Source organism: Ursus americanus, chromosome 24, assembly GCF_024610735.1.
Source record: "Ursus americanus isolate L20-20 chromosome 24, mUrsAme1.1.p, whole genome shotgun sequence".
Lineage (NCBI taxonomy): Eukaryota > Metazoa > Chordata > Mammalia > Carnivora > Ursidae > Ursus > Ursus americanus.
Genome location: NC_142150.1, coordinates 38,654,709 through 38,678,993, shown reverse-complemented (window position 1 = coordinate 38,678,993; position 24,285 = coordinate 38,654,709). Strand labels below are relative to the sequence as shown.

At 50.9% G+C, this 24,285-nt stretch overlaps 2 protein-coding genes and 1 long non-coding RNA gene across 7 annotated transcripts; 1 reads left to right on the top strand and 2 right to left on the bottom strand.

Moving 5' to 3' along the window:
- Nucleotides 1–10: 10 nt before the first annotated feature.
- On the bottom strand, nt 11–9,433 carry TAF6L (TATA-box binding protein associated factor 6 like). 5 transcript variants are annotated; one of them, XM_045793729.2, is made up of 12 exons: nt 9,354–9,433; nt 8,550–8,609; nt 7,128–7,287; nt 6,593–6,679; nt 5,710–5,860; nt 5,505–5,555; nt 4,937–5,031; nt 3,615–3,689; nt 3,251–3,471; nt 2,763–2,895; nt 958–1,086; nt 11–835 (listed from the first exon to the last, which is right to left on the bottom strand). In XM_045793729.2, exons 2-12 carry the CDS (start codon nt 8,555–8,557, stop codon nt 65–67), a joined length of 1,881 nt encoding a protein of 626 aa, XP_045649685.1. In that variant the 5' UTR covers nt 8,558–8,609; nt 9,354–9,433; the 3' UTR covers nt 11–64. The 5 variants fall into 5 exon arrangements, with proteins under 5 accessions (XP_045649685.1, XP_045649689.1, XP_045649686.1 ...); XM_045793733.2 differs by lacking the exon at nt 9,354–9,433 and adding an exon at nt 9,144–9,297 and having other exon boundaries at nt 8,496–8,609; XM_045793730.2 differs by lacking the exon at nt 9,354–9,433 and adding an exon at nt 9,144–9,297.
- Nucleotides 9,434–13,345: 3,912 nt separating this feature from the next.
- On the bottom strand, nt 13,346–16,574 carry POLR2G (RNA polymerase II subunit G). Its single transcript, XM_045793743.2, has 8 exons — nt 16,440–16,574; nt 16,197–16,306; nt 14,974–15,133; nt 14,365–14,415; nt 14,195–14,260; nt 14,029–14,100; nt 13,796–13,829; nt 13,346–13,564 (listed from the first exon to the last, which is right to left on the bottom strand). The coding sequence occupies exons 1-8, from the start codon at nt 16,449–16,451 to the stop codon at nt 13,551–13,553; spliced, it is 519 nt and encodes a 172-aa protein (XP_045649699.1). The 5' UTR covers nt 16,452–16,574; the 3' UTR covers nt 13,346–13,550.
- Nucleotides 16,575–16,648: 74 nt separating this feature from the next.
- On the top strand, nt 16,649–23,837 carry LOC123789811 (uncharacterized). The gene is made up of 3 exons (XR_006778916.2): nt 16,649–16,924; nt 21,503–21,557; nt 23,065–23,837. It is a non-coding gene; the product is annotated as an uncharacterized LOC123789811 (long non-coding RNA).
- Nucleotides 23,838–24,285: the final 448 nt, after the last annotated feature.

Sequence of the window (24,285 nt, the reverse complement as noted above, 5' to 3'; positions counted from 1 at the left end):
GAGACGTCACTTCCGACACTGGGCTTTATTTACACAGGCGGGAGGGGGGGCGGGGCGCCACGCTTCACAGCGGCAGGTACAGCGAGTAGTCCGAGAGCGCCCAGCGGCGGGCAGGGCGGCCGGTGCGGCCGATCATGGGCAGCTTCTGCACGTAGCGGGAGGCCGGGCTGGGCCCGTACGGCGCGGGGAAGGCGGTCTGGAAGAGGCGCCCGCGGCACCGCCTCCCGGCCTGCCGCCCGGCAATAATGAAGCGGAAGTGGGGCGCGCCGCGCGGGGCGAAGCGGCTCTTCTGGAAGACGTCGCGGGTACCGGCGCCGGGCCCCTGCTGCCGGGGCGCCCCCCGCGCTCGGTGCACGCGCGGCAGCGGCCGGCTTTCGGAGGCGGAGGGCGCAGAGGCCGACGCAGGGCCGCCGCCGCGGGGGCTCTCGTCGCCCTGCGGGCTGACCATGGCGTTGGCCGTCAGCTGCGGCATCTTCCGCACCGAGTCTGGGGCGGCCGCCGGCTCCTTCTTGTCCCCGGGCGGCCGCGGAGTGGTGGGCGCGGGCTGACCCGTGCCAAAGCGGGTGGCCAAGCTGTCCCCGAAGAAGGCGTACAGCTCCCGGTAGATGTCCGCTAGGGTCACCGATGGCGAAGGGTCCTCCGGCCCCGCGCCTCCTGGCGGCAGCGGGAGGACCGACCCAAAGCCTGGCTCCGCGCTGCCCCCCGAGGGAGACTCCTGCAGAAGAAGGCTGTCCCAGGGCAGGTCGTCCGAGCGCCGGCACCCCCTGCCGCTTGGGCCCCCCTTGTTGGGCTCTGCCGCCTGGGCCTTCATCTTCAGCAGTCGCTCTACGGCCACCTGCAAGAGCAGAGGGACCAGGATAGGCAAGACTAGGAGGGACCGGGGCCCATCAAGTTTTCCAAAGTAAGGCAGGTGAGCTGCTGAAGGAAGAAGGGAGGCTGGAAGGGGCAGGCACTCACCAGAATGGCTCCATAAACCTTGTGCCCATCTGCTTTAACCTGGGCGTTAGAGACGGAATAATCATCCAGCACAGCCTGCAGATTTGTCCAGTAAGTGGACAGGTGTGGGTACAGGACTCGTTCCACTGCCTGGAAGGGAAAGAAGGAACGCAGTCAACACCTCTTTGTTGCTTACTGCCTCACAAGTACCTTTTCCCATGGAAGATGTACTTTTATCTTCGATATGAAATTCTCAGCTTGGCATATTCAACCAACATTAACTTGGAACCCACTGTATGCCCAAGCCTTTGCTAAGCACTGGGAATAAAGATCAGGTTCAAAGACACGCAATATAAAGTGACCCAACTATCACTGACCTATATGACAGGGGCTAAGAGAGTATAAGTAATGCCCATTGCTAACGACAGACAAATTTAATCTGCCAAATGTTACCCTATACAGTCAGTACACAAGAACTATTCTTGCTGAGATGTAAACTGAGACTCAGTTCAAACCACCTGCACAAAAACAACTGATCTCTGATTATGTATCAAAGTTGAAATCCTGTGGTTAATTTTCGGGAAAGCACTTAGGACTTCACAGAGGAGGTGAGCTCTGTTAGGTGCTTTGCTGGGTGAGAGTTCTCAGTTCTCTGGCTGCTCTTCCACAGCCTGAAGATTTGAAAATGTTAACAAATGGGCAAGTTCCTAGAGAAATATAACTTACTGCTGACTCAGCTATAAAAACTTAAATAATTCTCTAACCATAGTAGGTAACCTCAAATAAAACACATTGCTAAAATTTACAAAGACAGCCTACAGATATTCAAGGAAAAGAGCATCCCAATCTTAAAGAAAACAAAGAAATGCTCCCACCCTACCTCAGTCTATGAAGCCAAGATAACCCTGATACTAAAACTCTATAAGGACAGTACATGAGAAGAAACATGATTGATTTCACTCGTGAAAACAGAAAAATCTTTTAAAATTTAGTAAACCCAATAGTATACAAAAAATGCCTTATATTCCAAAAAAAATTTGCAGATTTTTAAAAAGTCTATCCTATAGCCTATTTGAGTCTATACACAGAAATGTAATGATGGTTTACTATTAAAAATCCATAAATGGGGCGCCTAGGTGGCTTGGTTGGTTGGGCTCTTGGTTTCCACTTGGAGTCATGCAGCGCAGAGTCTGCTTGAGTCTACTTGTCCCTCTCCCATCCCCTCCCCCGTCCTGCTCTTGAGTTGCAAGTGTTCTCTCTAAATAAAATCTTTTTTTTAAATCCATAAATATAATTAATCACATTAACAGATAAAAGCAGAAAAACCTTAGGATCAATTCAAAAGATACAGAAAAAGCATTTGATAAAAGTTCAACATAAATAATAAAACCAAAAATATAAAGCAATATGAAGTAATTTTCTAAATCTGAGAAAGGTTATCAATAAACACAAGGTAAACATCAGCCTGAGAGGGAAGATTATTCGCACTTCTCCTGAAATTGGAAATGACACAAGGATGCCCCCATCATCATCTGTAAAATGATATTAGCAGTCCTAGCAATAAAAAGAAACGAAAGGCGTTAGGTTTAGAAAAGATGAAATAAAGCGTCATTATTTGTACCATATGATCGACATTAAAAACCCAAAAGAATGAGGTGCCCGACTAGCTCAGCGGGTAGAGTGTGCAAACTCTTGATCTTGGGGTCATGAGTTCGAGCCCCATGGTGGGCACAGAGATGACTAAAAATAGACACATAAATACTGTTTTTCTAATTACAAATACGAGCTCTTACGGCTCTGTCTGTGGGAAAGGCCAGGGTCCTCACCTTCCAGCCAAGGGCATGCAGCCCCACCACAGCCCCGTAGTGAGAGCACAGAGGCCGCACGGGGTCGGCCAAGACCTTCTGCAGGGAGAGCAGGATCTGCTGATAAAGGCCGCTCACGAGGTCCCCGTGGGTCCTACGGGAGCAGCATTCAGTCAGAGAGGAGAGTGAGGCACGGGGCTGCCCAGCTGGCTCAAGTCAGAGCACACGGAGAAAATGGTGGTCGTCCGGCACACTGGGGTAAGGGCACAAGGTGGCGCCGGGTGACTGAAGACGACACGAAGGGCTGAAGGACCAAACCCTTGGCATAGTCGCCATCCATTTATAAAATCCCAGGGTGCCACAGCGCACCGACCGGAAAGCTCCAATGGAAAGAGGTTCCCTGACCTCACCACATAGGGCCTTGAAGCCACACGCCCCCCGCCCCTCCCCCACAACTCCCGCAGCACTGTGGCACCCCCACCCTTTGTGGGGATAGGCCCAGTGGCTACCAGAAGATGTGGCTGAGCAGGAGGGCAGCGCCATCCCGAAGAGTCCAGTGGTCGTTCAGAGGGTTGATGGAGGCAGCCAGGGGCTCCAGAACGCAGTAGAGGACGCTGCCCACCAGGGAGCGAACATAGGGCCCCAGACACAGGTGTGGGTTCCGAACCAGGCTCCGGGCCACTTGCAAGAGCCGATGCAGCTGCTCCAGGTCGTGGCTGACAGACTTCACCTGTTTGCAGAAGACGGTGGCTGAGGGGCACTCGAGGGGGCAGGGCGGAGCCTGCCGCTCTGCTGGCACCTGCCACGAGCCCTACCTGGGGCTGGGTCATCTCCCTGCCAAATCGTCTCCCCTGCCCCAGCCTGGTCACTCACCCCGCTGACCACGTAGACAAAGTAAGGCAGGAGCGCTGCGATCTTGGAGTTAGTCTGCAGGTCCTGGAGAGCAATCTGAAAAGGAAGGAGCCAGACTGCACCGGACCCACCAGCCCCAAGGAGGAACGGGCGTTTTGTAAAAGACGGTGGAGTACTTCTGTAGTAAAACTGTAAACGTTCACGCTCTCCGATTCAGCAACTGGACTTCTACAACTTTAACCCACTGGAAGAAATACCCACTCACACGAACACAGCCACTCCTAGCCCTGTCTGCGATGACACGAAATTGAATACCACCTAAATGTCCAGCAAGTTTTTAAATGAGAAAAGCAGCTGTTCTAAAACCAGGTGTTTCGTATACTACCACTCTGGCTGACACTAGAGTAATCATAGTCAAAACATAAGTGTTTCCACTGGAGACTCTCACTTTCCAGTTTGTATGTTTTTATTTTACAATACTTCCGTAATGAACATGCTGGTATTACTTATATAAGCAGAAAAAAGAGAGTTAAGTGAATGAGAAAAACCGTCTTAGCCCTGCATCTCCACTACCCGTGACCGCCAAACTCCTCCGGACAAAGCTCCTCTGAGCACGTGCTGCGAAGGCAGACAACAGGCCGGCGAGGAAGGAGCGCAGCTCCCAGGCCCTCCGTCCAGCCATCTGCCCCGTGCCTGGGGACCCAGAGCCACACTCCTAAGGCAGGAACGTACGGGAGCGACAGTCCCAGTTTTGCAGGGGAAGTGGCAGCGACAGCCAGAGACGTGGAGAAGTGGGGGATGTAAGCCGTCAAGGAGAGGCCACCTGGTTGAGCAGACCAGCAAGCTGGCATTGCCCTGATTCTGGACAGGAGAGGACGGGCCACAGGTTGGGTCCAGCAGGCCTGCGGAGTCCTAGAGACTCAAGCGGCAGGGTCTCAGAGCCAGCCCGGCCGGGCCCCCTGACCTTGCTGCCTCTACTTCCCTTCTCTCTCTCTCACGTCCAGACAAATGAAAGCCGCTATGTGGCTGCCCCCTGTGGCTGCAGGTCAACAGACACCCTAAAGAGTAGGCTCTGGAATTAAAGTATAGCGGTACTGACCACCTGAGCCCCCCAAATGGCCCTGCTGAGTTGCCCGTTCCCTGAGGAACAAGGGTTCCTGCTCGAGTGGGAAGAGGAGTCAGTCCCGGAGGAGGGCCAGCCTCAGAGCACGACACCCCCACCGGCAGCAGCTTCCAGCCACATCAGCCAGCTGGTGTGGAGGAGACAGGAAGCACGCATCTGAAAGAATTTCGGGGAACTTGGAAGCTGGGCTTTGTACCCCAATTCCGGCCCACTCGCTCACCTTCATCAGCTGTGGATCGTCCCCCAGCACAGCCCGGGTCACCTGCTGGTAGTACTTGAGCAGGTCATCAGTCAGCGAAGACACAGCGCTGGGCACTGTGGGGGGATGGGCAGGAGGTGGGCAGGGTGGACAGCCCAGCCCTCTCCCGGCCTCCCCTGCCTGCTCTCCCTCATCCTCCCTGCCAGAAGCCTGTTCAGACAGGACTCCCAGAGCACACAGCCACCAGCTCCTCGGATCAGCGTGCTCAGCCCTGACCTCGCAGGCTTTCCACACCTCGGTGCTCTGTACTCTGCCTCCCCCCCCTCCTCCGCCCTCAATTCCTCCTGGACCCCTGCCCTCAGGGACCCCAGCTGCCCAGGCTTCTGTGCCAGCATCCGACATCCCGCATCATGACCGGTTCCAGGTCTGGGCTCCTATCTCCAAATCCGAGCCCTCTGGGCGGGGACTGTGCCCACTCAGAACAGGACATCAGTAAACACATGTCAGATGAAGAATCAAAGGTACAGGGGCCCCCCCTCCGCTCCTAAGAGAGGAAAGTTCAGAGCCCGTTCCCCTTACTACCCCTTACCTGATCCTTGTGGGGCCAGGTTCCCTTTGCCATCTAAGTAGGACACATGAACTAGAACCAGAGCAGAGAGATCACTCAGCCTGGGGTTTTGCCGTGTTTTGCCACCACCCACCCCTGAGTCCTTCTCCACCCACCAGCCAGCCTGTCACCCCTCTTCTGACAACCCCGTTTCTGTCCCCACCCCAGGGAGGGCCTGGGCAGTCACCTCTCACAGCTGTCTCAGCACAGCCTTTAGGGATGTTGGTGGCCAGGGCCAGCTCCACCAGGTTCACCTCTCGGTCCTCAGGAAAGTAAAGCTCACCCTCTCTGGCAGGGCGCAGGGGAAGCGCCTCCTGGGATCCATAACCACACACAGCCTGAGCAAAGAAAGGGTCAGAGGGCAGGCTGAATCCAGGGAGGGAGAGGCGCTCTACCGACTAGGGCAGAGAGTCTACGCGAGGCAAGTCCAAAAGGCCCGAGAAAGGAGAGATGCCTGAGGCTTCGAGCCTATTGCTGGGAATCTGGCTGGAGAACCCAGGGCTCACTGGACCAGGGACTAGAGCGTGGTCCCTCCACCCTGATTCGTACGGACTCTGAGCCCCACACCCCTCTGCTGCCGGTCCTCCTCCTCACCCAATTCTGAAAACGCAACTTTTTTCTTTTTTTTCAGTAGGCTCCATGCCCGACATGGGCCTCAAACTCACAGCCCTGAGAGTAGGAGTCACATGTTCTACTGAGTGACCAGCCAGGCGCCCCAACACTACTCTCTTCTAAACACGACCTTTTTCCCTCAAGTCCCTGCCCCACAACAGCTATGCAGGACATTTTAAAACCCACATTTGTGCCCAGGCACCTTAACCCAGAACGTCCCCCCTCTTCCCGTCTTGGCTTAGTCCAATGCAAGACTCCCTCCAAAGCCCGCCTCAATTCCCAGCTCTTCCAAGAAGGCTTCCCTAACCTCTGGGCCCCCAGCACCTATCCTGTGGTGGCCATGAGCTTCCCTTGTGTGCGCCTTTGGTCTTCATGTCTCTCTCTGTGGTGCCAGTCCCAAGCCGGGCACGGAGGTGGACCGTGCCGGCCGAGGCCTGGGCAGCCTGTACTCGACTCACCTCCACGCTGCTCCATCGGAGAGCCCTGTTGAAATCCTCGACGGTCAGCTTCCGCCGTTTGGTGTGTTTCATGAATTGAGAGCTATTCTGGGAGGGGAGGAACAAAGTCAGGGGACAGGGAGAAGGGGGTATGGAGTCCCCCCGGGGAAGAAAGACAGCCAGGAGGCAAAATGGACACCGGAAGCAAGATCAGAAAGCCTGGAATCCAGCGCTGGTCTTGTGCAAACAGCCCTCAATGTAATGTTCCCTCTCCGTGACCCAGTTTCTCACATGCAGAATGTGAATATGAACTTGCCCGGCCTCCCCGCCAGGGCTATCGAGAAGATGGGCACGTGAGCCGATGCCCAGCCAGCACTCTGTTTGCCCAGGAGCCCCGCTGGCTCAAAGGGGAACTCTGGAGAGGGCAGGGACTGCCTCCAATGCGTTCCCTCAAAGCACAGAGTAGGGGCCAGACACATGCCTGTTTAATGCTTCCCTGCGGGAGGGGGTAGTCACCAGGAGGGACAAGAAGAGGTGGGAGTGAAGGGGAGCGGACCTGGGTGGCCTCTCTGAGCCGGTAGCACACATCCTCCGCGAGCAGGGCCGCCACCTCATCGCTCAGCTCCAGGCCGGTGCTCTCTGCCATGAGCCGGACGGACTCCCGGGGGATCTCCACAAACCGCCGTTCTTCCCGCTCGGACATGGCCCCGACGGAGCTGGGAGCCAGGAGAGAGGGTTGGAAAAGCCACCCAGGCGCCCTCCGAGCCCAGGAGCCTGACTCAAGGCCTTCTGAGCCAGGCTCGCTGCTCTCGCTCCAGAATCCCTGAACAAGGAGCCATGGAGACTCTGAGTGAGGCGAAGCACAAGAAACAGATAAGCTGGGTCAGACAGGAGTGCTGAGAGGGGGCCTGGCCTTGGCAAGTTCACAGAACTGGGCCCCAGCCGTGCCTTACCACTTCCTGAGTGAATGTGGCCGACATCCTCGTCAGCCTGAGCCCTGCTGTCCCAACCTGTGAAACACAGGCATTGTCCCCACCCTCCCTAACCCACGGGGTTGCTGTGAGGACAAAATGAGCTGGTGTAGGAGAAAGCCAGGGACTAGAACGCTACCCAAATGGAGGACAGAAGATGTAACCATGGTCAGTTACAAGTAAAAACTTCATGTCTGCTAAGGCCAATCCAGTCTACCCTGTAAGGTCTTCCTGCCAATATGCCACTGGGGACTGTCAGGCTTTTAGTAGCTGGGCTTTTTGCCCATGTGTCTGGTCTTCCCCAGTTTGGCTGCGAGGCCTAAAAGCAGGAACCTGCTCTTCCGTTCACAGGATACGGCAGAAGAATCCAACAAAAGCAGCGGCTGATAAGTGACTCCAAAGACTTAACACCACAATTAGAAGGCAGGCCCACAGGGGCCAAAGTGAGGCACCAGCACCACAGGCAAGGCCCAGTTCCAGGGTGACCCACCCAGGTGCTGCCCCACTACTCCTCTCCGGCAGGGCTCAATGGGTCACCACTGATCTCTAGGACCCTACATCCAATGGGCATCCTAACCTGGCCTCCTGCCTTCCAGTGGCTCCACACTGGCTCTTAAATAAAGAACAAATCTGGTTCCCAGGTCCTGCACGTCCACTGACTGCTGCAACCCCTCTTTTCCTCTTGTGTTCTGCTTTCCCACCATGGCCTCTTTCCATTTCCCCCAAAACACCTGCTATCAGGACGTTCACACAGTTTGCTCTACCTGAAATACTTTCCTCCTCCTCCACCCCCAAGCTCTGTCTAGTGGACTCCTAGTGGCTCCTTCAGATCTCAGTTGTCACTTGCTCAGGGAAGTCTTCTCAGACCTCCACAGTGTCCCGGTACTTTGCCTTCAAAGCAATCATCACAGTTTGTAATTACATATTTATGTAACTTTGTGATTAACACCTACCTCCCCACTAGACTGTAAGCTCCACACCAGCTAGGATCATGCCTGTTTGCTCACCTTTGCATCCCCAGCGTCGGGCACAGTGTCAGCACATAATACGCCCTCAATAAACGCTTGCTGCAAAAACGAATAAAGAATAGCTAGTTTTTCTAAGCACATGCAATGCCTGAGGCACAGAGCTAAGTGCTTTATATGGCTTATACGTCATTTTATCCTCATTAACAATGCAATAGGTATTATGTAAGTACTACGTCTATTTCACAGCTAAGGAAATCAAAGCTCAGAGGGGTTACATGTTCAATGACTTGTCCAAGATCACCCAGCGAGCACTAAGTAGGGAGTAGGGACTTAATTAACTCTTGTTCCTAATCATCAGGAGTGGCGGGCCGTGTGGGGAACAAGGCCTGGATTTCCAGCCCGAAGACTTGGCGTTGGAGATCTGCCAATGGATAATTCTGAAGTTTCTGTTTCCCTATCTGTAAAATGGGAGCATGAAGTCCTGCCCACGCTGAAAGCACGGAGGGAGTTCCCTTACTGTGTGCCCACATTAAGACCTACAAAGTCCGGGCTGTGACCAAGGTCTCCCCCTCCTCAACCTCCTCTCTGCATCCTCGGCCACTAGCCACACTGGTAAAGAGCATGGGAACTGACCGCCACCGGCCTCGGGGGTGCGCATCCTCCCACCAAGCCTCGCTTCATCCCAGATCCAGAAGTGGCGGGGTGGGGTGGAGCAGGTCAGGGGTTACCGAACTTGGGTCACGTGGTCGGCGAAGGGGGCGGGCCCCCAGCGGAGCCGGCCCTGAGTGAGTGCGCGGCCCACGGCGGGACGGAGAGTCCTCGGGCCTGCGAGGGCCTGCTCACCTGAGGGCTCCCGCGCAGCGAAGGCGGCTACCGAGGCGGCGGTGGAGGCGGAGGCGGCGGCAGCAGCTCCCACTCACCCTGCTCACCCTAATTCCCTCTCTCTGAGCCCAGGCCCCACCCTCCAGGAGCACAGCCAATCGGCGAGCGGCTTGCGAAGTTCCCACCCTCCCGGGGGCTTCCAGCCAAGCGATTGGCCTGTGCGAAGGGCTGTAAAAGCGTCTGGGCGAAAGGGGGGTCACATGATGCCGAGGAGTCGCGCTTCTTAAAGCAACAGCTCTTGGGAGTTTTGCGAGTAGGTACCTATGGTTTGGTGTCTGAAAAGCGTATTGTCAAGGAAAGCCTCCCTATTCCCTTGTTCTTGTCTGCTCCTGAGTTTCCAAGCATTTGCAGTTACGAGACTGCGGCGAAGCTTTAAACTTTGATATCTAATCAGTTTTCTTTGCCCGCTTGGTGGGGCTCAGCTTACCTCTCCAACATCACCTGCACTTCCCTTTCCCGCCCGACGGATGGAGCTCCCAGTGGGTATTCTCTTCGGACAGAAGGGTCTTCCCACTGGCCCAAACTCACGTGCAAGCTGCAGTCTCTAGAGCTGTGCTCATTCTGACATCCTACCTCCTGTCTTTCCCATTCCTGTTCAGTAAGCCAAATATAACCCCTCACCTGCCTGCAGACTTCCTTGACCATTTTACGCGCACACACTTGCCCGAACCTGGGCAGTTCTCAATTCAGAACCAAGTGGGTTTAGTGAGTTAAGGATAGTATCTGGAGTCAGACCAAACTGGGTTCAAATTCTGCAACCAGTTTGGGGCAAATTACCTAACAGCATTTCGCGCAACTACAAAATGGGGTAATAATACCCACCTCACGGGGTTACTGTAGATTAAATGAGATGATGTCTGTGAAAGCACTTGGCAGAGTTGTGGTTGAACCTTCTTTCACACAACAGGAGGCAGTGAATTAATTCCTTTATGTTCAGTCAAGATGAGGTAGTTTGCAATGGGCTGCTCATTATAGAAAGGAGTATTCTGCGGGGGGGGGGCGTGAATGTACACATCCTTGCCCTTCCTCCCTGTCAGGGTTAGATGCTGCTGCATCTAGAAAAGGAGATCCTCGCAGGCCAGAGCTGGGAAAGCCAGATGGATATGGCTGGGGTTGCCATGGCAACACCACCTAAGAAGACTGTGACCCTGCTGAGTCTCTTCCAGTTATATTCAGAATGTCATTCCAAGTAGTTTTCAGTACTGTGCTTAAACACTGGAGTGTCTGCCCACCTCTGCATAAAGGGAAGGGGTGGGAGCTCCTCCAACATCCTGAGTCTGAGATCAACTTAGCAAGATCTGGGCTGCTGGCAGATCTCCCTGCTGAGGTGTGATTAGTCTGGACAGCCATTGGCAACCTTAGAGGCAGGAGACAATAGCAGAAGGCCCCGGGGCCTGTGGGATATAGTGAAACTGTATCCAAATTATCTGGGGCCCATCTGCTCCCAACCTCAGATGGAGGCAGGGGCCAAGGGAAGCAGCAGTGAGACCCTCGTGGCTACAGATAAGAGAAAGGTTGGTCCCACTCACTCCCCCGCCACCTAGTGCCTGGCAAAAAGAGCTAGGATGGCTTTGGAGCCAGACTGACAGTTTAAAATCAAAACAGAAGCTCCACCACTCACTAGCTGTGTGACCTTAGGCATTCTAGTTCAGATGTCTAACCTGTTTTATCAACTGTCAAGTGGGATAACGGAACCTACTCCATGGAACTGTTGTGAACAATCCAGTAATGTGCGTAAAAGACTTAGCATTAGCAGGCACATGCTCTGGTTCCCTGTGGCCTTTGTAAGAGGCCGTAACTTTCAGTTACAAAACCTTCTGCACTCGATCCCCCCCCCACAGCACGTGCCCTCTTAGTGGGTACCACACCCCACATCCTCACCACCACCCACATGCTCATGTTCCACAAGCTGCCTCCATCCGTCGCTTCCTTTCTGGGCCTGGTGTTACTTCCAGGTTATCCCCAACACAATTCACAGATGGGTGGTTCCATCTGAGACTTTGGGGGGGAATTTTGCTCTCAGTGACACACATGGTGTTTACAGCTTAGGGGAAGTCCCTACAACCTGGGTGATTGACTCAGGGTACAATGAAGTGGTAGCACAACTATAATGTGGCTTCCGTGGGAAAATTCACTGCACATCCAGCCCAGAAACTGTCCCAGACTCAACAAACTTGGAAAACCTGGCCCAGGGCCAAGCATTAGAGGCACAAAAATGAAAGGGATGCACGTGAATCTGCAATAATCGCAATAAAATCACAAATTTTACATAATAAAAAATGAGGGGCGCCAGGCTGGCTCAGTCAGTTAAATAGTCCTACTCTTGGTGTTGGCTCAGGTTGTGATCTCAGGGTCATGAGATGGGTCCCCGCGTCAGACTCTGCGCTCACTGAACTGTCTGCTGACATTCTTTCTCCTTCTCTCCCTCCCACTCAGGCTCTGTCTCTAAAATAAATAAATTTTTTTTTTTTTTTTTTAAAGAGAGAGACACGGCAACTGGGTGGCTCAGCTGAGCATTTGCCTTCGGCTCAGGTCATGATCCCAGGGTTCTGGGATCGAGCCCCACATCGGGCTCCCTGCTCAGCAGGAGGCCTGCTCCCTCTCCCTCTGCTGCTTCTACCCCTTTGTGCTCTCTCTCCCTCTGTCAAATAAATAAATAAAAATCTTTAAAAAAAAAGAGAGCGAGAGAAAGAAAGAAAAAAAGGTTAAAAAAAGAAATGGGAGATAGTAACAAAACGACGTTTTGTGACACACTGTAGACGTATGAATGGACAAGCCTTGATCTCTCTGTCCAGGAGTGGTGAAGGCGAGGAAACCACATTCAAGTGCCATTTTCTTACCATGTTCCAGCCACTGTTCTGGATGCTTCCTATCAGGGTCTCTGGACCTTGGCATGATTGACATTTGGGACCAGGTAATTCTCTGGGGGGGGGGGGGTGCTGTCCTATACATTGTAGGTTTAGCCGCATCCCTGGCCTCTATCCACTAGAAGGCAGTACCATCCGCAGTTGTCACAAACCAAAACCGTCATTGCCAAATGTCCCCTGGGGGCAAAAATCACCCCAGTTAATAATCACTGCTTTATATGCATTATATCGCAATAATCACAAAGAACCGTTGAGGGCCTATCATGGGCCAGACTCTCTGCTCACTTGCAGCTGTGAGCTCACACTAGCAGCAACCATCCTAACAGGCTTGGAGGCCCTTTTCATAACGAAAAAACACAAGGTCACCCAGCTAGGACTGAAAGCCAGTTCTGCATCAACCCAACTACCATGCTTTCTACAACACAGCTCTGCTTCCCAAGGAAGTAACAGAAAGCTGAGAGAGGAGGAGAATTATTGACTGAGATTGGCTATATTAGCAGGCAGCAAGCAGACAGGCTGGGAGAGGGCATTCCAAGGCAGACGAATTATATTACAAAAGCAGGGTGTGAGGGAGGGGAGCATGTTTGTTTCATGGATTTGGGCTGGTGTCACCCTAAGGACAATATGAGCCTGCTCACATTTTCAGTTCAGCTTAGTGACTGATTAGCATATAAAGGCTTCTGTTGTTTGTGGAGCCATCCTAAGGGCTGCATTGGGAGGCCATAATCTGGGTCATTACTATCCTCTTGTTTCCCTCTCCCTACCCAACCATCCTGTCTCCCCTCATGCCCAGCTGTACCCCTGGTTATGTTTAAGGGTGAGGGAAGGGCGAATACTCTGAGACTAGATTGGGACTCAGAATGGCTCTAACGACAGTATCATTTGCTGGAAGCCAAAGACCTAACATTAGTACCTTCCCTTCCATGAGGTCAACTTTAGCCCTCTGCAAAAGGGTAAGTCAGATCCCCTAGGTCGCTGAGGCTACTTGAGGCATCAGGCCACCAAGAGAGAAGCTAGCAAGCAACTGGCCTCCAGCCTTTTCTAAGAAAGATTTGTTCTTACCAAAGAAAGGAGGTAACACTTCCATGAGAACAAGGACCTTTTATGGTTAGAACGCACAGTCGAAAATCTGGGGAGAGGCTGCCAAGCAGCAAGAAGAGCCAGATGTTTTCTGGGGACAAGGAACCTTCTTTGCCTCCCCACAGCAGCCAGACTGGGACTTTGGACAACATGAGGAGCGTGACCGTCACATCGCCTAGTTAGGACCAAACAGAGCAGGGGGCCCCGGTGCTCAGCTCACAAGCCCTGCAGAGAACAGGAAAAGCACATCAGTTAGGCTCAGAGCTCAGGGGCAGCCATTACCAGGCACCCCCCCAAACCCCGCCCATCCCACGAGGCACATGTCCTGGATCTTCCAAGCGGACAGTCATGAGAGTTTTCTTCATCTGTGACTCGGGCATTAAGTCCCACATCCGCCCCCTGCCTCCACACCCCCTTCTCCAGGCGACAGCCCTGGATGCATGATCTGGCACTCACCCAAGTAATCGTCCATCAGAGAGCCAATAGCAAACTGCAGGGGGGAAGGCAGAAAGGAAATAAAGCCTGAGCAAGCACAGAACTAGCCTCTAACCTCCAGCCCCAGGCCTTCTGCCCACCCATCCCCTCTTCCTGGCAGAAAAGTACTAAATCCCCATGAACCCTGGGTAGTAAGAAATCAACAGCTCCCAACTCTGCCTGGTACAGGCAGGAAGGCCGGCCAAGAGACTCACGATGTCATTCTTGTCCACACGGGTCCCCACAATCTTCAAGCGGATCTCATCATCCTGCTGAATCACAATGTCCTGGGGAAGAGGGAACAGATTACTCAGATACCTCCCAAGCCAAAATCCCTTGGAGGGCTCATTCTTCCTCCCTCTCACGGACTTCTCCACTCACCTCGTCCATTGTCTTGTAACACGGTGGGTTGGAGTTGGGATCAAACTCCATCTCTGACGGGATGGACTGAAAGGAAAGCAAGACTGGGTCAGTGCTTTACGCGGATGCTTCCAGAGATGGTCATGACTGGCGTCTCTCCTCCTTAGCGCCCCCAGCATGCCCAGACTTACGTGTCGAGAGATGAAGCAAGACATAGGTCCAATTTCTGTGAACAGCCCAACCTAAGAGGACAAGGAGTGACTTTGCTTTTTCTTTTATTCCTCAACTCTTCTAAGCTTCCCAACTTTATCTGATTCCTAATAATATTCTTCATGTTTTGAAACCACTCTGAATTGTATCATTTGCTTTTGTGTCTCTCTTCTGCCAAGATTTCATTTTAAGTGAAGCAAATACAGTGCAATCAAGGGCCAAGGCCTGGGACTTGTCCGTCCACAGTTTGAATACTTGTTGATCACATGACCTTGGCCAGCAGACTTAACTTCTCCGAATGTAAGCTTCTGTAAAAGGGGATAAAAGCACCCACCTCTGTCGTCATGAGGTTTTGCACTGTACCCGGCCCACAGTAAGTACTCAACGAGTGGAGGCTGCTGCTGCTGACTACTCACACTGACTTATGTGACCCCGAGTGAGGCAGCATGAGGTTACTGTGCCATTTGACAGGTGAGGAGACTAAAGCACAGAGTGACTTAGCCAAGGGCACAGAGTTAGCAAGAGCAGTCAGGACCCATCCCCCATCTTCTGAGCAGCCACCCAATTGCCTCCACTATGTATGGTCTCACCTTGTTCACTTGAGTGACGACAGCATCCACGACCTCCCCTTTAAAGGGCCGGAAGACAATGGCCTTGTACTTAACCGGATAAAGGACAAAGCCTCGGCCTGGCTGGATCACACCAGCTCCAATATTGTCAATGGTGGTGACAGCAATTACAAAGCCATACCTGTAAGGAGGATGGGGAAAAAGAAAGGCACTCTGTGCCGAGAGCCTCTAAAACCATCTGCAACAAGAAGTAAGTGTGGGGGTTAGGGGACTGCACAAGGGGAAGGAGATGGCACCCCTGTCCCAAGAACTTAATGCCTGAGAGGAGACAGGATACCCATCAGTATCTATAATGCCAAATGCTGCTCTCATAATTTCACAATAAATGTCCAAGGAGGCTGCAGTCCTTGAGCCAAGAGACCTCAATCTAGGGGATGCCTCAGAATCACCTAAGAGGAACTTATTAAAACACACATTCCCAGGTCTGTCCCCAGTCTTGATTCTGTCCCGAGGAGATGAGGCTCAGGAACTTCCATGTGTGTTGTTGTTGTTGTTGTTGTTGTTTTTACTTTAGAGAAAGAGAGAGCATGAGCAGGGGTAGGAGGAGAGGAAGAAGCAGACTCCCCATTGAGCATGGAGCCCAACATGCAGCTCGATCCCAGGACACTGGGATCAGGACACTGAGCCACCCAGGCCCCCTTCATGTGCTTATTTCGCCGTGGGAGGTCCAAGTACTCCATAGCCCCGGGCTCATCCCAGCTCATTCACGTCACCGTCACCGTGTGAGAGGGCCCTTCTGTGCAGAGCCCAGAGATGTGCCATGCCAGGTCCCTTGGTCGTGTGGGATAGAAAAACACAGAAGAATCACAGAGGGACAAATGACACAGGAACAATGATTAGGCTGTGAGCCCCGCGAGAGCTGGCCTCATTCTATCTCGTTCCCTCCATTGTTCCCAGGGGGCAACACAGAACCTGGCACACGGCAGGCGCTTTAGAAATGTTTGCGGAGTAAATGAATGACCACTCTCTAGTAAGTAAGGCAGTCTTGTGATCCAGCTTTGCAGAGGGCGCCGCGGGAACCCAAAGCAGTTAGCAAGTGACTGCGTGGGGTGCCTGAGAGGATATAAAGTTTCCCCCGGGTAGGTGGCAGGTCCTTGCGGGATGAGTAGGAGTTGGGGAGAGGCTGCAAGCATCGGGCGCCTCGCGCGCCTCAGATCAGGCGGCACAAAGGGCGCGGCACTCACTTGCCGGTGCAGGTCCCCTCCACCTCGGTGAAGAGCTTCTGCTTTACCGTGTTGAGCAGGTTGGGGCCGAAGTAGCGCGGGTGCAACAGGATCTCGTGCTCCAGAGAGATCTGCGGGGAAAGTGGGATGGAGACCAAGCAAGGCGCGGTAGGGCCATGGGGCCAGGAGCAACTCCTCGTCCCGGCGCCTCGCTTCGCTTCTGCTCTCGACCCTGCCCTCGCCGCCACCCCGTGCTCCGCTTACGTGATAGAACATCTTTCCAGCGGGGACCGGTCAGCAGCTGAATCCAAACCCGCCTCGGAAGCCGCGCCTCCGGCGCAACCGGAAATACACGCAGCGGCCCCCAAACCTGCTTCCGGGTCTGCCCCAGCGGAGCGGGCGGGACTCTGCCCGCTCCGTGGACTCAATTGGGCATCGCTGTTGTGGGCGGGAAATCCGTGAAGTCCCGCCCCTTCCGCCACGCCCACCAGCGGACCGACTCCGGACTCCTAAATAACAGTGCCTGGCCTAGAATGGATGCTCAATAAATAAGTATTTTTTTAATTTATTTTTTATTTTATTTTTAAAAGATTTTATTTATTTATTTAACAGAGAGAGAGAGCGCACAATCAAGGGGAACAGCAGAGAGAGAGGCAGAAGCAGTATCCTCGCTCAGAAGAGAGCCCCTGGTGGGGCTCGATCCCACGACCTGAGGGGAAGGCAGCCGCTTCACCGACTGAGCCAACCAGGTGCCCCTTTATATTTTTTGTAATTTTATTTATTTGTGAGAGAGAAAGAGAGCACAAGCAGGGGGGAGCAGAAGGCAGAGGGAGAAGCAGGCTCCCTGCTGAGCAAGGACCCCAATGTGGGACTTCATCCCAGACCCTGGGATCATGACCTGAGCCGAAGGCAGGGGCTTAACTGACTGAGCCATCCAGGCATTCCAAATAAGTACTTTTAAATGGAATTAATTAGCTAATTAAAGACTACATGAAAAAAGTGCTTTAGCAGAGCACATTCGTATAGCAAATATTTGAATACTGCTTTCACATAGTAAGCATAATAAGGAGCTGTCTTTTTCCAGCAACCCCACCAGGCAAGCTTTACCAATGAGAGCCCCGGCTCAGAGGGTTGAGGTCACTTGAGAATCACTCAGGGGCCGGATTGAAATTCACGATGTCTTGACCCCAAGACTCTTGCATATTTGGGCATTCCAGATTTTTATGCAGGCATTCGTTCAACAAACGTGGAGCACCCACTCCTTGTCCGCAGGTCATTAGGAGATGAAGCAGCCAAAATCGGAGCCCAGAAGTTGGTGTTCCCTCCCAGTGTGAGAAACCAGGTCACTGCGCTCCTCCTTCCCGGTGCCCCTTTCCCCCCGCCCCAACACACACACACACACACACACACCAGGGGCTTAGAGAATTGATGAGCCTTTGTCTGTTCCTTCAACTCTGCCCACTTTTTTGTAGACAGTCCCTTTATTAAACTCACCTTACTTAACCAGAGTGAGCATGCAGTCTGTTCCCTGCTGAGACCCTGACTGATAAAAGGGCGGTGCAGAAAGAGGCAGAAACCAAGAGACCCAGGCCCGTGAGAAAGGCTTAGCAAGGGCAGCGGGTTCTAGAGCCAGGACAATCCTTGTGGCCTTGAGCAAACTCCCAGTTGCCTAAGTTTTTTGATGTTGTAAGTAAAAGAGCCTGACCCACCGTCCAAGAACAGAGACCACTGCTTCCTCAGAACTGCCACACACCAGTTCCCATTGACACTGCCCATTTCCTAAAATGGTTGAGCCCACCAGTCTGCCACTCATACTCCATGGGGATCCCTTTTGGAGGATCAGGCAAGGAAGCAGATGAATGGGTCTCAGCAGTACTAACTTCTCTTATTTTCCAGCCAGCCTCCCCTCAAAGGCAACTTTTGTTGTGTTTTTTATTTAAATTCAATTAATTAACATATAGTGTATAACTGGTTTCAGAGGTAGAGGTCAGTGATTCATCAGTCTTATATAACACCCAGTGCTCATTACATCACGTGCCTGCCTTAATGTCCATCACCCAGCTACCCCATCCCCCCACCCACCTCCCCTTCAGCACCCCTCAATTTGTTTCCTAGAGTTAAGAGTCTCTTTTGGTTTGTCTCCCTTTCTGATTTTTTTTTCCCTCTCTTTCCCTATGATCCTTTGTTTTATTTCTTAAATTCCACATATAAGTGAGATCATATGATAATTGTCTTTCTCTGAGTAACTTACTTCGCTTAGCATAATACCTTCTAATTCCATCTACATTGTTGCAAATGACAAGATTTCATTTTTTGATGGCTGAGTAGTAGTCCATTGTGTGTGTATATATATACCACATCTTCTTTATCCATTCATATGCCCATGGACATCTGGGCTCTTTCCATAGTTTGGCTATTGTGGACCCCTCAAAGGTAACCTTAAGGACAGTGGAGTGCTGGAACAAGCTACAGGAGCCTTTTTTTTTTTTTTTTTTTGGATGGGCAGCAAAGCAAGGTTTATTGAGCGATAGCAAAGTGATAGTACAAAGTTTCCAAGGAGGGAGGGGACCCAAAGGGGTTGCCACTGGAGTTTCTAAGTCTAGGGCTTTTTATGGGAGGGGCTTGTCCCTGCCTGCCTTTCTTCCAATTATCCTTCATCATTCCCCTTTCTGAGGAGGTAACCCTAACTGCTGTTATTGAAAAAGGGCTGATCGTAGCTACTTTTTGCCGGTCAGGGGCGTGAATGGGGCGGCAGTCAGGTTCCTCTGGTCCAGATCTATCAAGGGGTCCCCTGCTGGTGTCTAGTTTGACCTCCATGTGACTCTCCGTGTGAACCACCACCATTTGGAGTTTGATGACCTTTATTCTGGAAGATATAAAGTGGGTTAAGGCATTTAGGAGGCAAGGCCCAATGCACAGTGAAAGACAGTACAGCCAGGGGTCCTGCGGGAGATGGAGGATGTTTTAGTGAACTCCCGACATGCTGTGAGGAGAGGGCAGGCAAAAGGAAAAAGACTTACCTGTGTCTTGTTGCTTCAAGACTAGTTTGAGGTCCTCTCTGGCTTCGGAGAGGGATTTCGGTTCCTTGTTGTTAGGCCAGGGTTTGACCAGGGTTTGACTCTGGAGTGGTGGGTTCAGGCTTCACTTTGACTGCTGGTGGAGTTCCTAAAATCGCTGTATGTGGGCCTTTCCAGACTGGCTCTCATAAGCATTTGGTCCCCAGGGTGAAATGGGAGAGGTGGTTATTTTGGGGCTGGGAGTTAGAAAGGAAGCTCCTTGCAGGAGGGATGAAATGATTAAAGCCCAAAACCTTGGGTACGCCCTCTGTTATCACTCTGAAGTTACTGGGGGAGTCCAAACTGAGGGGTTTGCCAGTGCCTTTATCACTTCTGAGCCTTTTTTTTTTTTAAGAGAGGGAGAGTGCACATGTTTGATAAGGGGTGTGGGGGCGTAGGGGGGAATGGAACACACAGAGGGAGAGGGAGAGGGAGAGAGAGTCCTAAGCCGGTTCCACTCCCAGAGCAGAGCCCGAGGTGAGGCTTAATCCCACAACCCCGAGATCACAACTGGAGCTGAAATCAAGAGTCAGATGCTTATGGGGCGCCTGGGTGGCTCAGATGGTTAAGCATCTGCCTTCAGTTCATGGTCTCCAGATCCTGGAATCGAGCCCTACGTTGGGCTCGCAGCTCAGCGAGGAGCCTGCTTCTCCCTCTCCCTCTGCTGCTCTCCCTACTTGGGATCTCTCTGCCTCTCTCTCTGATGAATAAAGAAAATCTTAAAAAAAAAAAAAGTTGGCTTAACCGACTGGGCCATCCAGATGCCCCTTAATTTTCTTTTCTTTCTTTCTTTCTTTAAGATTTTTATTTATTTGACACAGAGAGAGAGTGAGCGAACACAAGCAGGAGGAGCAGCCGGCAGAGGGAGAGGGAGAAACAGGCTTCCCGCTGACTGGGGGAACTCGATGTGGGGCTTGATCCCAGAACCTGGGATTATGATCTGAGCCGAAGGCAGACGCTTAATGACTGAGCCACCCGGACGTCCCTAATTTTATATTTTTTAAGTAATCTGTACACTCGCGTGAGGCTAGCCAGATGTTATTTCAGAAATTAGAAATTTTGCAAGCCAGCTCTTAAATACAGTCTTTATTAAATGTTTAAAATAAAAAAAAAATCTTAAAAAAAAAAAAAAAGGGGCGCCTGGGTAGCGCAGTCGTTAAAGCGTCTGCCTTCGGCTCAGGGCGTGATCCCGGCGTTCCGGGATCGAGTCCCACATCGGGCTCCTCTGCTGGGAGCCTGCTTCTTCCTCTCCCATTCCCCCTGCTTGTGTTCCCTCTCTCGCTGGCTGTCTCTGTCAAATAAATAAATTAAAAAAAATCTTAAAAAAAAATGTTTAATGCTGTTTATTATTATAACTTACAATTAAATTAATTACACTAAAAAAAACAAAGGCAGGGGTGCCTGGGTGGTGCAGTTGGTTAAGGATCCAACTCTTGGTTTCGGCTCAGGTCCATCTTGGGGTTGTGAGATGGAGCCCCCGGTCAGGCTCCCCGCTCAGCATGGAGTCTACTTGAGATTCTCTCTCCCTCTCCCTCTGTCCCTCTTGCTCATGCTCGCTTGCTCTCTCATAAATAAATATTTTTAAAAATATATAAATAGGGGCGCCTGGGTAGCGCAGTCGTTAAAGCGTCTGCCTTCGGCTCAGGGCATGATCCCAGCGTACCGGGATCGAGTCCCACATCGGGCTCCTCTGCTATGAGCCTGCTTCTTCTCCCACTCCCCCTGCTGTGTTCCCTCTCTCGCTGGCTGTCTCTCTGTCACATAAATAAATAAAATCTTTAAAAAAAAATATATATATATAAATAAAAAAAAAACAAAGGCAGAGGTGATGTAGTTTTTTTGTCTTTGGTGGGTTGTTTTTTTTTTTGTTTTTTTTTTTGTTTTTTTTGGAATGTTGGTGAGATTGGTGGGGTCCAGAGCTGACCGCCAAGAAAGAATTCTTGAGACGTCTTTGGAGCAAAAAAAGGTGGTTTTATTAAAGCACAGGGACAGGACCCCTGGGCAGAAAGGGCAGCTGCCAACAAAGCCCTACTGCTCCCTGCTGTTCCCTGCTACCCTGAGATTGTGTGGAACAACTGATTATATACCTTGGGGTTGGGGGGAAGTAAAGATAAGGGAAATTCTAAAAGGATTTTCATATGCTAAAGAAGACTCAGGCTCGTGGAGGGCTGTCACAATCTGCCTATTTCGAGTATTTGTCAATGGGCTGCAAGTTATAAAGACATTTAATTTTATCTACATTTCCTTCTGCCTTTGTTTCCCACATCACAGGTATAGATGAAACAAGTTTGGCGATACACTGATAATTGTTGAAGCCGGATGATGGGTAATAATGGTTTCTTACATGTTTCCTTCTACTTTTGTGTGTTTGACATTGTTCGTAATAAAAAGTTAGAAAAAAAAACAAAACAAAGGTAATTGTGATATTGTGATTTATAATAAGAAATACATATTTGATCTTCTGTGCTCCTGGCACAGAGCTCCTAAAACCCCTAGAATTTCCTAAGTCATAATAGTGTTAAAGGTGTCTTGATATTCATAACAAACCCCCTTCAAACCTGAGTTTATGTTAATGAGGTGACATTTGAAAGTCACCTAATAAAAGGGACTGGTTGCTGGGGGAACCAACCCTGTGATTGGAGGGTTGGAACTTTTTGTCTCAACCCCCTGACCTCCAGGGAAGGGAGAGGGGGTGGAGGTTGAATCCTTGACCTTTGGCCAACAGTTTCATCAATTGTGTGTGTGTAATGAAGCCTCCATAAAAAGCTAAAAGGAAGAGATTCAGGGAGCTTCTGTGTCGGTGAATACGTGGAGATAATGGGCGAGTAGCACTCTAAGAGCATAGAATTTCCATACCCCTTTCCCATACATTGCCCTATGCATCTCTTCTACCTAGCTATTCCTGAGTTATATATTCTTTTATAATAAACCAGTCATCTAGTAAGTGAATGTGTCTTCATGTTCCGTGAACCACTCTAGCAAATTAAACCCAAGAAGGAGTCTTTGGAACCTCCAATCTATAGCCAGTAGGTGAGAAGCACAGATGACAACTTGGACTTTTAATTGACATCTAAAGTGGGGGAAGGGGGACAGGGAGCATTCTTACAGGACTGAGCCCTTAACCTGTGGAACCCCATAGTATCTCCAGGTAGATGGTTTCAGAATTGAATTGAATTGTAGGACACTCAGCTGGTATCTGAGAATTACTTGATGTGTGTGTGGGGGGGGGCAGACATTGTAATTAGAGTCAGAATTATTAATAGATACTTATTACTGATGGCTTCCTGGGGTGCCTGGCTGGTTCCATTGGTAGAGCATGTGATTCTTGATCTTGGGGTGGTGAGTATAAGCCCCATATTGGGTAGAGAGATTTCTTAAAAAGAGTAAAATAAAATCTTAAAAAAAAAAAAACAAAAAACCCTCATCTCTTCCTAGTTATTTTACCACAGTTGACTATTATCAATGCTCTTGGGTTTATTTACATCTATTGTGCCTGTGTGGTATGGTAAAATATTATAATTGCATACCCAGGTATAAGAATTCCAGTTGCTCTAATAGCCTCACCTGCACCTGGTATTGTTAGCAGGGTTTGTTTATTTAGCTATTCTAGTAAATGTGTAGTAGTAGCTCATTGTGGTTTTAATTTTCACTTCCCTAATGACTAATGACGTTGAACATCTTTTATGTGCTTATTTGCCAAGAGCGTTGTATTCAAAACTCAAGTCTAATTATGTCTCTCCCCTTTGTGGAACCCAATGGCTTCCCAGGGTAGAAGAGGGCTTTGGCTGCCTCCATATTGACCTCAAACTTTCTCATTGGGTTCTTCATTCCAGCTTGTCTCTTGGCTCATGCAGAAGACCCAGAGCGCAAAGCATCCCTTAATGGAAACCAAAACTACCCCCTCAAGCCGTAACGACTGTCCTGAGCCAGCAAAACCCCACCCATGATTGCCTACAAGACAGTGATCCATTTGACCTTCTCTGCCTACCTGCACATACCCATCCCCCTTTGCCCTCCATTTTCCTTATATAAACGTGGGAGTATTTTCAGCACTTTGGAGATGGTCTTTGAGATGCTAATCCACTGTCTTCCCTGGTATTGGCCTTCCTGAAAGAAACTCCTTCCCTGTTTCATCACTGATGTGGTTTTGGAATATAGGTGAGGTTCAGAGGGGTGGAGTCTGGAGCCAACGACCAAGAAAGAATTCTTGAGGCATCTTTGGTGCAAAACAGTAGTTTATTAAAGCACAGGGACAGAACCCGTGGGCAGAAAGAGCTGCTACCCCGGGTTGTGAGGGGTGGCTGATTATATACTATGGGGTTGGGGGAGGTAAGGAAAAAGGGAAGTTTCAAGAAAGTACTTTCATATGTTAAAGAAGACTCACAGGGGGGCGCCTGGGTGGCACAGCAGTAAGCATCTGCCTTCAGCTCAGGGCGTGATCCCGGCGTTATGGGATCCGTTATGGGATCGAGCCCCACATCAGGCTCCTCTGCTAGGAGCCTGCTTCTTCCTCTCCCACTCCCCCTGCTTGTGTTCCCTCTCTCGCTGGCTGTCTCTATCTCTGTCAAATAAATAAATAAAATCTTAAAAAAAAAAAAAAAAAGAAGACGACTCACAGGATACCAAAGGCCTTACTATTGTCAAGTGAAGGTTGTTTACCCCTCTACTAAGGCATTAACATGAAGATAGTTGGGAACTTCCCGGAGGAACATTACACTCTGCCCGCTTCAGGTATCTATGGGCTGCAGATTATAAGGACATTTAATTATCTACATACCCTTCGGGAAGCTAGGTTATTGATAGAAGTGCTTTGTTCTTGTAGACTGCTAAGACATTTGTAAACTGAGGGAGACTCAAGTCTTGTAGGATTGTGGTGTCTATAGGTTAACCTTTTTTTTTTTTAATCTAGGTCCAGTAGGCATGGCAATCCCAGAGTGTGGCATGCACTCAGTCTTTGTGCCCAAACTCTGACTCACCTTCATTGTGATCTCTTCTGAATCTGTAGAAACAGGATTACTTCACCTTCCTAAACAGCCTATGTTCTGTACTGCTTA

Coding starts and splice junctions, on each gene's coding strand:
- POLR2G (XM_045793743.2), bottom strand. Junction 14,416..14,973: donor TCGTCACTCAAGTGAACAAG/GTGAGACCATAC, acceptor TTGTCCTCTTAG/GTTGGGCTGTTCACAGAAAT. Junction 14,101..14,194: donor GTTACAAGACAATGGACGAG/GTGAGTGGAGAA, acceptor CCTCTTCCCCAG/GACATTGTGATTCAGCAGGA.
- TAF6L (XM_045793729.2), bottom strand. Junction 5,556..5,709: donor TGCTGAGACAGCTGTGAGAG/GTGACTGCCCAG, acceptor CTCTGGTTCTAG/TTCATGTGTCCTACTTAGAT. Junction 1,087..2,762: donor TGCATGCCCTTGGCTGGAAG/GTGAGGACCCTG, acceptor TTTCCCTTCCAG/GCAGTGGAACGAGTCCTGTA.